The sequence below is a fragment of the Ranitomeya variabilis genome, chromosome 8, assembly GCF_051348905.1.
Source record: "Ranitomeya variabilis isolate aRanVar5 chromosome 8, aRanVar5.hap1, whole genome shotgun sequence".
Taxonomy (NCBI): Eukaryota; Metazoa; Chordata; class Amphibia; order Anura; family Dendrobatidae; genus Ranitomeya; species Ranitomeya variabilis.
This window is the reverse complement of record NC_135239.1, coordinates 175887144-175905207: the sequence shown is the minus strand read 5'-3', so window position 1 is coordinate 175905207 and position 18064 is coordinate 175887144. Positions and strand designations below refer to the sequence as shown.

Below are 18064 nucleotides of genomic sequence, written 5' to 3'. Positions count from 1 at the left end.
ATTTATAAATAAAAAAAAAAAAAAAAAACATATGAAGGTTAATCTTTTAATATGCTAATAATGCTAATGAGCATTCTTTGTAATGTTTCATTGTACTAATATAATAAGCAAATAAAAATACAGGTTTTTTGGAACAATAATCAGTGTTTTTATTGTATTCTCTCAGTTTTACTACTAAAATTCTACTGTATAAGATTGGTGTCTCATTAGAGGGTGATAATTGCTGCTTCAGCTGTGTAGACATACAATTATGTGATAGACTGAGTTATATAATCGTTGTATCTGCCATGTTCCTGCTCAGATCATTTATTAATATAAGATGTGATACCAGTATTGAGGCTGACTCCGCACTATGGGCCACCTTCATTCCAAGCTGTCATCTCTCTGGAAATATGGACCATTCATTGAAAATTAATTTCAGTCGCCGTGAAGATCAGTGACACATATCTCCCTTCATACACTGTGCCAGTGACCCTGCCACAATAAATAATATATATATAATATATTTAAGAATTAACAAAAAAGAAAGTCCTAGGACCGACATAAATAGGAGTAATACGATCTTTATTAGGAAATATGGTTTAAAACAAGAAATAATTACATAAATAACCCTACATGACAAAATACAGATATGGAAGGTGGGTGAGCCTAAAAGGAGGAAAGAGATATAGTCATTTACATCTTGAGAAAGTACTCTCACAAAGTGTATGGGCAGTGGAATTGTATGTCTGATCAACCAGCGAAAGCATAAATATATGTAAATAAATTCTGAATAGAAATAATAAGTAAATGTCAGATATCATGTCATGTAAAAAATATAATGAATAGTCATAATGGTGCCAAGACTATTGCATATAGTCCCGTAGAAATGCAGTAATATATATGATACATGAAAGGACAAATAGGTAAAAAGCTCTGTGCGCACAAGCTCACCCACCAACAACACGACGCACGTTTCAATTAAAATATATTATAACCTATTTTCTGAGACCTATAACTTTTTTATTTTTCAGCCGATAGAGGTTTATGAGGGCTTGTTCGGGTGCTATGTTTTGATCACTTTTTATTGTTTTGGTTTTTTTCGGGAAGGTGCAGTGGCCGAAAACTGGAAATTCTCCCATTAAGATTTTATTTCTCTTTACAATATCTAATTTATGACTTGATTGTTTTAATATTTTTTCCCCCATCTACATCTGTGCACTGCACATACCAATGGGAGACTTGTGCTTGAATGATGTGCACAGCAGTACAGGATGACGCTACAGCACTTTTAAAGTTGTTTTCTACAATAAAGACACGATTTTGTGGGACATCAGGGACTTTGTTGTAACGTAGTAATAGGACAGTATTCCGCTTATTGTGGCAAGTCTATCCAATTGCATCATAATTCAACATTTTAGTACCATAAAAGTACATTTAGGGGCCGTTTTCATCAAAATTTCCCCCCCCCCCAAATGATGCTCCATATTAAAATATGCCCCATATAATGCTGCAAAAAGGATAATGATGGCCCCATAAGATGCTCCATAGAATAATATGCCCCATATAAAGCTCCATAAAGGTTGATGGCCCCATAAGATACTCCATAGAATAATAGGCCCCACATGCTGCTGCGATTAAAACAAAAAAAATGACATATTCACCTCTCGTCGTTGGGTGCCAGGTGACGGTGTCGCCGCTGGCTCAGGCCCCCAACAATTGCGATATTCACCTGTCCCCGTTCCACCGCCGTGCGCCACTGTGTCTTCCGGGTCTCTGCAGTGACTGTGCAGGCAGAGGGCGCGCACTAAACACGTCACCGCGCTGGCCTGAACGTCACAGCCAGAGGACGTGGAAGACACAGCCCGGCGGTGGAACGGGGACAGGTGAATATCAGGTGGCTCACCCTCCCCTGTCATACTTGCCCCCTCCCGGCGCGGTCCCTGCTACTCCAATGCGATGGTCTCTGATGCCAGCAGCTTGTTCCTGTGCTCAGTGGTCACATGGTACCGCTCATTAAAGTAATGAATATGCGCTCCACGTCTATGGGAGTGGAGTCGCGTCCATATTCATTACTTTAATGAGTGGTACCACGTGACCGCTGATCACAGGAAGAGCTGCGGGTGCCGGAGACCATCGGAGAAGCAGGGAAGTGCAGAGACCGCATCGGGAGCAGGCCACTCCTGCAGCTCCCTCGCCGACCCCCTGAGACAATGACTCGAGTATAAGTCGAGAGGGGCACTTTCAGCCTAAAAAAATGGGCTGAAAATCTCGGCTTATACTCCAGTATATATGGTACTTACAGTGTAGTGTTGCTTTGTACTGTATTTGAGAAAGTATAGGTTTGTGCTGTAAAATCCAAGGGTTTCTGCATGAAAAGTAAGCATTGTGTAAGTTGTAGTAGTATCAAGACTGGGTGCAAAGCATCCAAAGCATTGATATCATGAGAAAGACAATTTAATTTGCTTTCAAAATAATTGACATTGTGTATTTCTTTTTCTTAGGAGATCGGTCAGTGACAAGTCGTCTGCAGGAGAGCTCACCTCAAATATTAGATGGTTATGTGACTTTGGCCCTTAACACTTCTTTACTGTCGGATCAACAAAGACGTGATCTCAATCCATTGGTTGTTCGTATCCTTTCAGCTACATGTCTTCCAATGTCACCGACACCAATTAATGTTTTACAGGTAATTTATAATGCAGACATTAGTCCAAGCCAGGTTTTTGTGGTAATTAGGAATTGCCTAATTGCTTAACTTCAATCCATACATATTGCCTATAACTAGGCATTCTATACAATCCCATCGTAAAATATAAAAGGTCAGAATAAAAGAATTTTCAAATAATCCTAGGTAGTGATGAGCGAGTATACTCGTTGCTCGGGTGACCTCTGAGTATCTGTTAGTGTTCGGAGATTAAGTTTTCATCATGGCAGCTGAATAATTTACAGCTACTAGACAGTTTGATTACATGTGGGGATTCCCTAGCAACCAGGCAACCCCCACATGTACTCAGGCTGGCTAGTAGCTGTAAATCATTCATCTAAGGTGATGAAAACCTAATCTCCGAACACTAACAAATACTTGGAGGTCACCCGAGCGTGCTCGGGAAAACCCAAGCAACGAGTACACTCGCTCATCACTAATGCTAGGCATTCTGTAGAATACATTCATTTCACACAATGCCTATAATAAACATGTAATTTACCTTCCTCATTGCTTGTGTAACAATAGCTTAGGCTAGTTTCACATTTGCATCTATGTGCGTAGCGTATCATCCGCAAACGCATTCAAAACCGCATGCAAACGCATGGTAACGCAGCATTTTTTATCTGCATCAGCTTAGGCATGACGGCAAAAAACCCCGCAGCGTTTGCATGCGTTTTTACATGCGTTTGCGCTTTTTATGCGCATGCGTTTGATATTTCCAGGAGGGTGTGTTTCAATGGGCGTGTCTCAATCAGTTCCTGGACATGCGCAGTCCAAAGTACGCAAGCGCATCGAACGCATGCGTACGCAAAGACATGCGTACGCATGCGTTCCCATAGACAGTAATGCATTTTTTTAACGCACTCATGCGCATGCCTGCGCATATTTGACAGAAATTTGCTGCCTCAAAAATTCCAACATGGTGCGTTAGCCGCACACCACGAAAAAACGCACGTGTAAGCAAATGCGGGCAAATGCATGCAAACACATGCACATGCGTCTACAATGTTAAACATAGGAAATCAAGACGCATGCGGATGTTTGCGTCAGAAACGCTACGGACACAACCGCAAATGTGAAACCAGCCTTATTGAAGGTGCGCATGTGGTAATTGACAATGCTGTTCTGAACCCACATACATGTTAATTACAATTTATCGTTTAGGAGCCGATAATCAGAAAACGAGTGTTGGCAATTATTGCCCACTGTAAGCTTGCCGCCGCCAAACAACTAAAACACTTGCTCGTTAGTGGATTGGATTATTTGTCCCAGCATCAAATCGAGTTGTCGGCAGCACATTGTTCCATGTTGAAAATCATTCTTCCCTATACAGTGTTCATAGGCTAGCGGGAACGGGCCAGTAAAGAAGCACTGATTAACATGTACTGTACAAGTGCTTCTCACAAAATTAGAAAATCATCAAAAAGTTAATTTATTTCAATTATTGAATACAAAAAGTGAAATTCATATATTATATAGACTCATTACAAACAGAGTGATCTATTTGAAGTTTCTGTTAATGTTGATGATTATGGCTTACAGCCAATGAAAACCCAAAAGTCATTATCTCAGTAAATTAGAATACTTTATAACACCAGCTTGAAAAATTATTTTAAAATCTGAAATGTTGGCCTACTGAAATGTATGTTCAGTAAATGCACTCAATACTTTGTTACACCTCCTTTTGCATCAATTACTGCATCAATGTGGCGTGGCATGGAGGCGATCAGTCTGTGCCACTGCTGAGGGGTTATGGAAGCGCAGGTCGCTTTGATAGCAGCCTTCAGCTCATCTGCATTGTGGGATCTGGTGTCTCATCTTCCTCTTGACAATACCCCATAGATTCTCTATGGGGTTAAGGTCAGGCGAGTTTGCTGCCTGTCAAGTACAGTGATACTGTTGTTTTATACCAGGTATTGGTACTTTTGGCCGTGTGGACAGGTGCCAAGTCCTGCTGGAGAATGACATTTCCATCTCCAAAAAGCTTGTCGGCAGAGGGAAGCATGAAGTGCTCTAAAATTTCCTGGTAGACGGCTGCACTGACTTTGGTCTTGATAAAACACAGTGGACCTGCACCAGCAGATGACATGGCTCCCCAAACCATCACTGATTGTGGAAACTTCACACTAGACCTCCAGCAGCTTGGATTGTGGCCTCTCCACTCTTCCTCCAGACTCTGGGACCTTGATTTCCAAATGAAATGCAAAATTTATTTTCAGCTAAAAACAACACCTCGGCCCACTGAGCAACAGTCCAGTTCTTTTTCTTGTTGGCCCAGGTAAGAAGCTTCTGACATTGTCTATTGGTCATGAGTGGCTGACACAAGGAATGTGACACTTGTAGCCCATGTCCTGGATACATTTGTGTGTGGTGGCTCTTGGAGCAATGACTCCATCAGCAGTCCACTCCTTGTGAATTGTCCCCACATTTTTGAATGACCTTTTCTTAACAATTCTTTCAAGGCTGCAGTTATCCCGGTTGCTTGTGCACCTTTTTCTACCACATTTTTTCCTACCACTCAACTTTCCATTAATATACTTGGATACAGCACTCTGTGATCAGCCAGCGTCTTTAGCAATGACCTTTTGTCGCTTCCCCTCCTTGTGGAGTGTGTCAGTGACTGCCTTCTGGACATCTGTCAACTCGGCAGTCTTCCCCATGATTGTGGAGCCTACTGAAACAGACTAAGGGACCTTTTTAAACGCTTAGGAAGCCTTTGCAGGTGTTTTTTGTTAATTATTCTAATTTACTGAGATAATGACTTTTGGGTTTTCATTGCCTGTAAGCCATAATCATCAACATTAACAGAAATGAACACTTGAAATAAATCACTCTCTTTGTAATGACTCCATATAATGAGTTTCACTTTTTGTATTGAAGAGCTGAAATAAATTCACTTTTTGATGATATTCTAATTTTGTGAGAAGCACCTGTGTATAGTCAATCAGCACTCATTAATGAACTGGACTCGGCTTATTTGAATAGCGCTTAAAGGTAGTCTGTCAGTAAGATCAACATCCCCAAACTGCATACATGGGGATTCAGGTCTTTTAAATGTAAACCCATTGACCCTTTTATGTCATCTATCGGTTGCTGTATTCTCGAGTAATTAGGGTATTCATGTATGTGCAAATGAGATATTAAGTGCTCTTGGCATGACAAAGCACTTTACAAGCCTTTCTGTCCTGCAGGAGTTGCCCTTCCCTTACCATCCATATTAGCTTGATTGATAGCTCACTGTCTGTTGCGTCAGGCAAGGAAGTTAGACCCTTGAGCTATCAATCAAGGTAAAGAGGCTGGTGCTATTCTGGGAAACAACCTCAGGAGGCAGGGGCTTGAGAAGTGCTCTCTCACACCCAGAGCACTTAAGGCCTCAATTGCATATGATTGAAAATGTTGATTACTTGGGAAAGCAGAAACATAGAAAAAAGGATTTTGTAACCAAGAGGGATATCAGGTGAAAAACATATATAAATCCCCTTAAAAAATAATTTTATTGATTAAATATTTTAAAAATACCACTTCCCAGTGAAAACAGACAAATTGTATAAATATATAAGGAGATATCAACATAGGTGCACCTGTCCTAATAGATAGCCCTACAATAGCCTACTGCCCCTGCCTAACAGTGGAGGTTGGCACCCTGATAGTGAATTTGGCGCCCCCACTCCGCGACGGCTATACCCTGCTGGCCCTTTTAATGCCCTGCCAGCTGAAAGGGAAGAAAACAATGAGCAATAAAAAGAAATGAAAAAAGGACAAATAGGCAAGTACTCAGGTGCACACTATATAAGAGTTAACCAACTCCCTATTGTTTGGTCCCAATAGGGACAAAGTACCAAAAGCATATATACACAATGGCTCAAAGAATATACCTTAGGTACAATTATCCTTGTGCAATCTTCCAGAAAAAAGGTTTACTAATATACGTCAGTGATGGGACCTCAGTAGGGAGGTAGAAGTAGATACAACTGACCAAATTCAGTCCGGATGTTGGCATAGCAACACTGCCTGGCATAAAGTATATTTCAATTGACCACCCTCATATATAAAATAAAGTGCATATGGTGGACAAGTAGTATCCAGTTGATATGTTATAGAAGCAACAATATAGTAGCATCACTCCATGTAGAATCACACGCAGGTGCTGATAGTGACGCGTTTCCCCGACAAACGGTTCCTCAGGGGGCAGGCACGGATGTACTGGACCGATAGTCAATGATGCAGGTGCCCTAATGATGGAGCAGACCTGTTTAGATCCCCGGAGAGCAGGCTTATATAGTAAGGTGCAAATCCCGCTGACTAATCAGCAGGGCAGCCAAAGCCCCTCCTCGCCACAAATTTCTGAAAAGGCCGGGTATGGTACAGCCCACAAACTAAGCAGGAATAAGTAATCACAATGTCCATATTAGCCAAGGGCTCCCACCCCTTGACGTAAATAAACAAATAATACAACTGAAAATAAATTAACATACCGCACCAGATGCCGAGGCACCAGTAGGTGTGAGCCACATGGTATATCCTGGGCGCCGCCATGATTGATACGCAGCCGCCGAGCAAAATACGCCCATAGTAACAATATCTAAGGGGCGGCGCCAGAGCGCTCCATAACAGAAGAGCCAAACACCAGAGGACAATTCTCGCTCGGGCGCCGCCATATTTGGTGTGATGGGCTGACCCATAACAAAGGAGCTAAACACCAGAGGAATACTCTCGCTCGGGCGCCGCCCTATTTGGTATGGAAGGCTAGACCACGCATGCGTATGGTCTAGATTAGATGGTAAGGGCGGCGGCGGCGTAGCAGAAATATATAACGCTCGAAAAACGGCGTAAACGCGGCATTCACAAATATGAAGAGTAGCCCACACTACTGAGATAAAAAGAAAAGCCCCACTATAGCCCTGATGATCAGTATGTGGCTTAAACCGGTGACCACAGCTTCTGGGCGATAAAACAGATTAGGAGAGATAAGATATAAACAAATATTGGTCAAAATCAACCACTACATACAGTATGTAGAGCATGGTATGGCGGTCCTGAAAAGTTCAGGTACCCAACTGTTCAATGTACAGTGCAACAGAGGCAAAAAGGTATATAGATATTCAAGTAAATAACAGAGCAGTAGATGTGTTCAATTACAAAAAGCACGTATAGGTAAGGGATTCGTTCAATCCTCCCGGCGCCATAGATTGCATGCGGAAGATCCACTCTGTTTCTCGTTTGAGGAGGGCTTGATCAAAATTCCCTCCTCGTGTCTTAGGTCTCAACAGGTCAATCATACACAGGGTGATCCCCTCCAAGGCACCCCCATGTACCCTATTCATGTGTCGGGCAAGTGGGGTGTCCCTATTGTGCCTAATATCTCCAAGATGCTCCCCAAATCTCGTTCTTAGCTCTCTTTTGGTCTTGCCAATATAGTCAAGAGGACAGGGGCAAGTGATCTTATATATGACCCCTGTGGATTTGCAATTACCAAAATCTCTGATATGAAAGCATCTGCCATTGGCCGCACTAGTAAATTGTTTAGTCTGTCTGACATATTGGCATTTAGAACAGCTCCCGCATCTGAAGAAGCCCAATGGTCTCCTCTCAAGCCACGTACCTGCTACCTGTGGTTTTTGGTACAAACTATGTACCAAGCGGTCCCCAATTGTTCTCCCCCTTCTATATGTTATGCTCGGCATCGAGGAAATAAATTCCTTGAGGTTGGGATCAGCTTGGAGCACACCCCAATGTCTCCTAATAATTTGGTATATTTTGTCAGACTGGTTATCAAAGGTCCCTACCAATCTAACCAAGTCAGGAGTGACTCTCGGTCTCTCCCGAGTTCGTAGTAGACGTGACCTATCACTCTCCAATGCTTCCCTGTATGGTTTAGTAAGTACCTCAGAGGGATACCCCCTCTCCCTAAATCTTCGGTGCAACTCCGCAGCTTGATGTTTAAACGTGTCTACCTCAGAGCAGTTTCTGCGGATACGCAGAAACTGCCCCTTCGGTATACCACGTTTAAGGGGGGTGGGGTGGTGACTGTGCCATTGCAATAAACTGTTTGTAGCAGTCGGTTTACGATAGGTGGTGGTACTTAGGCCCCCATGACTATTCTTTGAGATCGTGAGGTCAAGGAAAGCGATAGTGTGTTCATGGGATTCAGAGGTAAATCTCATACCAATCTTGTTAACATTGATCTCTCTCACAAACCTCTCAAAATCAGCCCCTGGGCCAGACCACAACACGAAAATATCGTCGATGTATCTGGCCCAGAGGCTGATGTGGGGCTGCCACCACCTATCCTCCTCCGGAAAAATACAGGTTTCCTCCCACCAGCCCAGGAACAAGTTGGCGTATGTGGGGGCACAGGGGCTCCCCATCGCTGTGCCCCTGAGCTGGTGGAAGTACTTACCGTTAAATATAAAGAAATTGCGTGTAAGAGTATAAAGAAGGAGCTGTTTAACAAAGTTATTATGTTCAGCACATTCAATGGCTCGCGTTTTCAAAAAGTGGTCAACTGCCCTCATGCCAATGTCGTGGGGGATGCTGCTGTACAGCGCCTCCACATCAATGGAGGCTAGTATCACATGCGATTCCACAGCCACATCCTCCAACATGCCCAAGAGGTGCAACGTATCCCTCACATAAGAGGGGAGTGATAGTACAAAGGGCCTCAGGATCTGATCTATGTAGATGCCTATATTTTGAGATATTGAATCGATCCCTGCCACAATTGGGCGGCCTTTTAGCGGGTCAAGGCCCTTGTGCACCTTTGGGAGGGCATAAAAAGTTGGTATAATTGGCGAACTGGGAGCAAGGAAGGAAAATTCATTTTTGGATATCAGCCTGCTAGCCAAAGCCTTGTCTAACAGAACCATAAGTTCTTCAGAATATTCTTTTGTGGGATCCCCTAGTAAAGTTTCGTAGGTATGATGGTCATTGAGGAGCAAGCCACACATCTTAAGATATTTCGGATGGTCAAGAATAACAAGGTTACCACCTTTATCTGATGATTTGAAAATCAGATTGGTGTTCTTTTCAAGCCTCTGTAAAGCTGTGGACTCATTAATTGACAGATTGTGGTTCCCATGTAAATGACTATTAGAGATCCTACACAGATCTGCCTCAACCAATTTGACGAAGATGTCAACACTAGTGACATCGTTGATGGGTGGCATTTTTTTGCTCCTCCTCCTTAGGGAGGTAAAAGGTCCTTCACCCCTCCCTCTTTCATTCTCATGTAGGAGACCCACCAGGGCATTATAGCCTTCGAGATCCTCTTCGCTGAGACCCAGTTCTCTACACTTCTCCCAATCGTTTTGCTTGAAGAACAGTTTCCATTTGAGATTTCGGCCAAAGAGGTTAACATCCTTAACCCAATTAAAGCAATTATACATGTTTGTTGGGACAAAGTTCAGGCCCCTCTGTAAGACCGCGTATTCCTCTTTAGAGAAAACTACCGAAGATAGATTAATAATCTGGCCCTGTGTTATTGGGGCCGCCTCCTCAGGTCGTACTTTACTGGCTGTCGATTGTCTAAAAAAGACGGTGTTCCATAGGATGAAGAGGAGGACACCTGGGAAACAGGGCCTGAGCCACCTACAAGTCTCCCTGTGCCCCTTCCTCCTCTCCCCCTTCCCTTCTGTCTGTATTGGTTCCTGGTTGAACGCCATTGCTGAAAAGGAACTGCCCCTTTCTCTGACCGCTCTGTGTCGGATGTATCTATGTCGGAGGAGGAAATATCCCCAGTATTCTGGGGCTGATAATCATAGGCCTTATTGTCCCTAAACTCGTTCAGGTCCCTAGTGAATTGTGAGTGTTTTCTCTCTTTTAGCCTATTTTGAAATTTCTCTATTGATGTCTGTAAAAAATTCTCCCTCCTTGTATATTCAGGGTCAGTTTTTTGTTTTTGAGCCTGTTCAATCAATAAATTCAGTTTAGTAGTTGATTCTTCACACAGTCTCTTTTCCTCTACTTTTCCTCGCCAATTATACCAACTTTTTATGCCCTCCCAAAGGTGCACAAGGGCCTTGACCCGCTAAAAGGCCGCCCAATTGTGGCAGGGATCGATTCAATATCTCAAAATATAGGCATCTACATAGATCAGATCCTGAGGCCCTTTGTACTATCACTCCCCTCTTATGTGAGGGATACGTTGCACCTCTTGGGCATGTTGGAGGATGTGGCTGTGGAATCGCATGTGATACTAGCCTCCATTGATGTGGAGGCGCTGTACAGCAGCATCCCCCACGACATTGGCATGAGGGCAGTTGACCACTTTTTGAAAACGCGAGCCATTGAATGTGCTGAACATAATAACTTTGTTAAACAGCTCCTTCTTTATACTCTTACACGCAATTTCTTTATATTTAACGGTAAGTACTTCCACCAGCTCAGGGGCACAGCGATGGGGAGCCCCTGTGCCCCCACATACGCCAACTTGTTCCTGGGCTGGTGGGAGGAAACCTGTATTTTTCCGGAGGAGGATAGGTGGTGGCAGCCCCACATCAGCCTCTGGGCCAGATACATCGACGATATTTTCGTGTTGTGGTCTGGCCCAGGGGCTGATTTTGAGAGGTTTGTGAGAGAGATCAATGTTAACAAGATTGGTATGAGATTTACCTCTGAATCCCATGAACACACTATCGCTTTCCTTGACCTCACGATCTCAAAGAATAGTCATGGGGGCCTAAGTACCACCACCTATCGTAAACCGACTGCTACAAACAGTTTATTGCAATGGCACAGTCACCACCCCACCCCCCTTAAACGTGGTATACCGAAGGGGCAGTTTCTGCGTATCCGCAGAAACTGCTCTGAGGTAGACACGTTTAAACATCAAGCTGCGGAGTTGCACCGAAGATTTAGGGAGAGGGGGTATCCCTCTGAGGTACTTACTAAACCATACAGGGAAGCATTGGAGAGTGATAGGTCACGTCTACTACGAACTCGGGAGAGACCGAGAGTCACTCCTGACTTGGTTAGATTGGTAGGGACCTTTGATAACCAGTCTGACAAAATATACCAAATTATTAGGAGACATTGGGGTGTGCTCCAAGCTGATCCCAACCTCAAGGAATTTATTTCCTCGATGCCGAGCATAACATATAGAAGGGGGAGAACAATTGGGGACCGCTTGGTACATAGTTTGTACCAAAAACCACAGGTAGCAGGTACGTGGCTTGAGAGGAGACCATTGGGCTTCTTCAGATGCGGGAGCTGTTCTAAATGCCAATATGTCAGACAGACTAAACAATTTACTAGTGCGGCCAATGGCAGATGCTTTCATATCAAAGATTTTGGTAATTGCAAATCCACAGGGGTCATATATAAGATCACTTGCCCCTGTCCTCTTGACTATATTGGCAAGACCAAAAGAGAGCTAAGAACGAGATTTGGGGAGCATCTTGGAGATATTAGGCACAATAGGGACACCCCACTTGCCCGACACATGAATAGGGTACATGGGGGTGCCTTGGAGGGGATCACCCTGTGTATGATTGACCTGTTGAGACCTAAGACACGAGGAGGGAATTTTGATCAAGCCCTCCTCAAACGAGAAACAGAGTGGATCTTCCGCATGCAATCTATGGCGCCGGGAGGATTGAACGAATCCCTTACCTATACGTGCTTTTTGTAATTGAACACATCTACTGCTCTGTTATTTACTTGAATATCTATATACCTTTTTGCCTCTGTTGCACTGTACATTGAACAGTTGGGTACCTGAACTTTTCAGGACCGCCATACCATGCTCTACATACTGTATGTAGTGGTTGATTTTGACCAATATTTGTTTATATCTTATCTCTCCTAATCTGTTTTATCGCCCAGAAGCTGTGGTCACCGGTTTAAGCCACATACTGATCATCAGGGCTATAGTGGGGCTTTTCTTTTTATCTCAGTAGTGTGGGCTACTCTTCATATTTGTGAATGCCGCGTTTACGCCGTTTTTCGAGCGTTATATATTTCTGCTACGCCGCCGCCGCCCTTACCATCTAATCTAGACCATACGCATGCGTGGTCTAGCCTTCCATACCAAATAGGGCGGCGCCCGAGCGAGAGTATTCCTCTGGTGTTTAGCTCCTTTGTTATGGGTCAGCCCATCACACCAAATATGGCGGCGCCCGAGCGAGAATTGTCCTCTGGTGTTTGGCTCTTCTGTTATGGAGCGCTCTGGCGCCGCCCCTTAGATATTGTTACTATGGGCGTATTTTGCTCGGCGGCTGCATATCAATCATGGCGGCGCCCAGGATATACCATGTGGCTCACACCTACTGGTGCCTCGGCATCTGGTGCGGTATGTTAATTTATTTTCAGTTGTATTATTTGTTTATTTACGTCAAGGGGTGGGAGCCCTTGGCTAATATGGACATTGTGATTACTTATTCCTGCTTAGTTTGTGGGCTGTACCATACCCGGCCTTTTCAGAAATTTGTGGCGAGGAGGGGCTTTGGCTGCCCTGCTGATTAGTCAGCGGGATTTGCACCTTACTATATAAGCCTGCTCTCCGGGGATCTAAACAGGTCTGCTCCATCATTAGGGCACCTGCATCATTGACTATCGGTCCAGTACATCCGTGCCTGCCCCCTGAGGAACCGTTTGTCGGGGAAACGCGTCACTATCAGCACCTGCGTGTGATTCTACATGGAGTGATGCTACTATATTGTTGCTTCTATAAGATATCAACTGGATACTACTTGTCCACCATATGCACTTTATTTTATATATGAGGGTGGTCAATTGAAATATACTTTATGCCAGGCAGTGTTGCTATGCCAACATCCGGACTGAATTTGGTCAGTTGTATCTACTTCTACCTCCCTACTGAGGTCCCATCACTGACGTATATTAGTAAACCTTTTTTCTGGAAGATTGCACAAGGATAATTGTACCTAAGGTATATTCTTTGAGCCATTGTGTATATATGCTTTTGGTACTTTGTCCCTATTGGGACCAAACAATAGGGAGTTGGTTAACTCTTATATAGTGTGCACCTGAGTACTTGCCTATTTGTCCTTTTTTCATTTCTTTTTATTGCTCATTGTTTTCTTCCCTTTCAGCTGGCAGGGCATTAAAAGGGCCAGCAGGGTATAGCCGTCGCGGAGTGGGGGCGCCAAATTCACTATCAGGGTGCCAACCTCCACTGTTAGGCAGGGGCAGTAGGCTATTGTAGGGCTATCTATTAGGACAGGTGCACCTATGTTGATATCTCCTTATATATTTATACAATTTGTCTGTTTTCACTGGGAAGTGGTATTTTTAAAATATTTAATCAATAAAATTATTTTTTAAGGGGATTTATATATGTTTTTTACTTGGGAAAGCAGCAACAGATAGACGATATAAAAGGTGGATTTACATTTCCACCTACAAGACCTACATGCCCATATATGCAGTTTGAATAAGGGAGTGAGTTTCATCTTACTGACAGTTTCCCTTTAAAGCTTAGAGATCACAAAAAGTGTTCTGTGTTTTTCCTGGGTGTCCAGGATGCATTTAATTGCCTGGAAGAATAGGATTAATACTAATAAGCTTAGACATTTACTCACCACCCTTTTACAGCGATCAAACTCTTCTATTCTCCTTTTCTGTCACAGTAAATGCTCTTGCCTTGTTCTCTACATTCATTATTGCTCCATGGAGACAGAACTAAATACTTACTTTGTACTTAAAGGAATTTCCCCAGTTCAGATAATAGGACTATTTAATTATGAAAATAATAGTATTGATTATACAACCCAAAGTCCCCAAAAATTGGGATGCTGTGTAAAATGTAAAGAAAAAAAATAAGAATACAACGATCTGGAAATCTCTAATAGCCATGTTTTATTTACAACAGAACGCAGATCAGAAGGTGAAGGTTAGTCCATGTTCAGTATTTGGTCAGTATTTTTACATCAGTATTTGTAAGCTAAAACCAAGAGAGGTTCCATCAGAGGAAAAGTGTAATAGAAACACGTCACCACTTCTGAATTTTCACCCGCTCCTGGCTTTGGCTTACAAATACTGACCAAATACACACCGTGTGAATGCTATCCAAGTAATTTTTGTATTTTGTTTAAAAAATTAACTCGTTTAGAAATTGACGCAAATTGAATCTCAATGATAAAGCGGCCGCCCGTAGTCCAGACCTTTCACTAATAGGAAACATTTGGTACATTATGAAATGGAAAATCCTTCAATCCTGTGTAACTGCGAGAATCCTACATCATACAAGTACGAGACAATATTCCACTCCCAAAACTCCAGTAATTATGTCCTCACTTCCCAAATGTTTACTGACTGTTGTAAAAAAAAAAAAAAAAGGGGGGTGCTACACAATGGTGGACATGGCCCTCTCTTCACTTTTTTTTGTGTTGCTACGATCAATTCAAATGGAAAAATGTCTAATGGTCACCTTCTGATTAGTGTTATGTTGTGAATAAAATATGGCTACGAGATTTCCAAATCCATGCAGTCTTGTTTTCTTTACATCCTATATAACATATCAACTTTTTTGGAATTGGGGGTTGTACTACCAATTTTGCTTGGTTCCCGTTGTTTCCTACTGGTCCTGGTTTGATTTTTGCTCGCATGTTTTGAGTGATTAATGGTACATAAAAACAACCTCTAAAAACTCCACTCAGCCTGAAAACTCTACCGGAAGACTGGAGCAGATTTGACATCTGAGGGTTTGCTCACACTAGCGTATAAAGAATCGGTCCTATTCTCATCCAGGAGAGTGGGATGATTTTTTTCTTACTTGTCTTCCGAGTGCAATCCATTTTTTTTTACTCAGCAGCTATTAAGCATTTAGGCTACGTCCACATTTGCGTTGTGCGCCGCAGCGTCGGCGACGCAACGCAAACAAAAACGCAGCAAAACGCATGCACAACGCTGCGTTTTGCGACGCATGCGTCCTTTTTTTGCTTGATTTTGGACGCACAAAAAATGCAACTTGTAGCGTCCTCTGCGCCATGATGCGTGCGCCGCAGGGACGCATGCGTCGCAAAACGCAAGTGCAACGCATGTCTATGCGCCCCCATGTTAAATATAGGGGCGCATGACGCATGCGGCGACGCTGCGGCGCCCGACGCTGCGGCGCAGAACGCTAATGTGAACGTAGACTTACAGGACCATTTACAGTTTCCCATCTTACAGAATTGTAATGTATCCATAAAAATCGTAAGTCATACTGATGGCCTGTCTAACTTCTGTTTTTTTTTCTCCCTCTCATCAGATTCCGGAGTGAAATCGCAGCATTCTGCCATTTTTTTCTCATGCCAAATACAGCTGAGAAAAAATGCGCAGATCTGCTTTACCTCACTGAATAACATTGGTCCGAGTGCAATCCGATTGTTTTATCAGATTGCACTCGTCCGAGTTACACGCCAGTGTGAGCCGGCCCTTGGGGCTGTATTCACACATGCTGTAATATTCCCCTTTTAAAAATGTGCTGCAAAATCTGTATGTATTGCATGTGTTTTCTCATGTGGAAGTACAGTAATATTTTAAGGAAAAAGGGGAAAAATTCCAAGCAAAACTGCATTAAATTTGAAAATAGTTAGAACAGGGGTGTAATATTCCATGTGAAGAACCACCTGCAAACTTGCGGACATTTGTTTACAATAGTCTACACGCAGCCTTCCATAATTGGTTTCCATACGGCAATCACTGCGGATTGCAACACATGGTCCAACATCAATTCAAACGGCAAATTTAAAGCAAAAATGCAGATTTTTTTTTTTAAGGACAGTTTTCCATATGAACGTTTTCTACGTTTTTCCATTCTTTTTACTGCTATTTACTGACTACTAGCTCATAATCATGCTCGGCCATTCATAAGTAGAGTCTGAGAAATAGGTCTGATTATTGTAAAGCTCAGTACATTTTTTCACGATTGCAACTTGTACACAATCTTAAAGAGAGTCTTTCAGATACAATGAGGTGATGCTTCAGTGCACCCTTGGCATGGCCGTTGTCTCCCTTTAATTTTTATTATGATCATTTCCCTTTATCCTGATTTAGCAGCATTCACTTGCCCAGAGAGAGCGCTGCCTGACTTGGATTCAAAGCCCAGTGGCACAGATTATCTTCTCTCTGAAGAATGGTCTACCCTACTGGGTGTATCAGTGCAGCAGACGGGAGCCGGAGATGAGATCGTGTCACTTCTTTGATACTGATTCCTTGACGAATACTTTACACTGTCAAGCCAAAAGTCAACAAAAAAATAAGCAAAAAAAACGGTTTCAGACTGGAAAACTTTGCAAAAATAAGACGCCTGGATTTCTCTTCCAAACTACGTCTTATTTCTGTGCCTCAAAAAACCCAGATAAACATGCCCTGCGGCTATGCTTCCACAGTGCTATATTTCCTTTGCAATTTTTCAGCAGGTGGCGTTACCGAAATATGCAAAAGCAAGGTGCTCTGATTTATTACAGATGTAGCTATTTTTTTTCCTGACATTTAACACTTAAAAACTCAACTGCATTTTTTACATAGAGTTTTTTCAGCTGTATACAAAATCCTATAGTGAAAAATGCACCAAATAATGCACCAGTTCAGCACTGTCTTTAACTTTTTTTTAATGATATTTGACTTATATCCATCACCTGAGCACATTCGCTCATCACTAGATGAGATGTATCGGCCCAAATTTCGGGCTGTTCTGCACTCATAGAGGCTTGATGTGCTCTGTTATACGGATCTTACCTCCTTTGAACATTTATACATATACACCCCCACTTTGATTCATTACTGGATCTGTTATTAATGCAGCAGATTTTCTGCACACAAAAAAAACAGGTGAAATAATGCAGTATTTACACTCAAGTCACTTAACTTTTTTCCCCATGAGAAATAATTGGATCAGAAGCCGAAGCCTAAAATCTAGATAATGGACATTGTATTGTTTTCCTAGACACAGATTTTTTTTTTATGGCTCTTTGTGAATAAATGATTAGCATTTAATATGATCGGAAAATATGAAATTCCGCATTTAATCATACTTATAATTGATCAATTTGCTCTTAACATTTATAGGATACATACATATTCTATTTTCTTTACATTCTGTAATTAAGTTTAATTAAATGTTTCTCTACAGAGTGATTTACACTGATTCACTTGTTATTGAGTCAGGTATTTCCAGCTCATTATTTATACTGCTTGTACCGAAGCTAATTGCATCTGTTATTACAAAGTGTACGGACACAGGTATAATTGAAAAAGATATTAAGAGCCCGTGTTCCTTTCAACTTCTTCCATTCAGGGAATTGGGAGAATATTACTAGAATGGTTTTTATAATTAAAGTTTGCTAAAAAAAAATTATATTTAGATTTTGAGGAATATGCAAAATGAGGTCTGTAGACTGTTGTACAGATATAATGCTGGTAGTGCGCCGA

General features: G+C 42.4%; 1 protein-coding gene across 1 annotated transcript in view; it reads left to right on the top strand.

The window, feature by feature from the left end:
* Nucleotides 1-18064, top strand: part of CFAP92 (cilia and flagella associated protein 92 (putative)) — a 119599-nt gene that overhangs the window by 70872 nt on the left and 30663 nt on the right. Inside the window, exon 9 of the mRNA XM_077278598.1 lies at nucleotides 2484-2668. Within this exon, the coding sequence (XP_077134713.1) occupies nucleotides 2484-2668 (185 nt within the window). The remainder of the gene's footprint in view (nucleotides 1-2483; nucleotides 2669-18064) is intronic.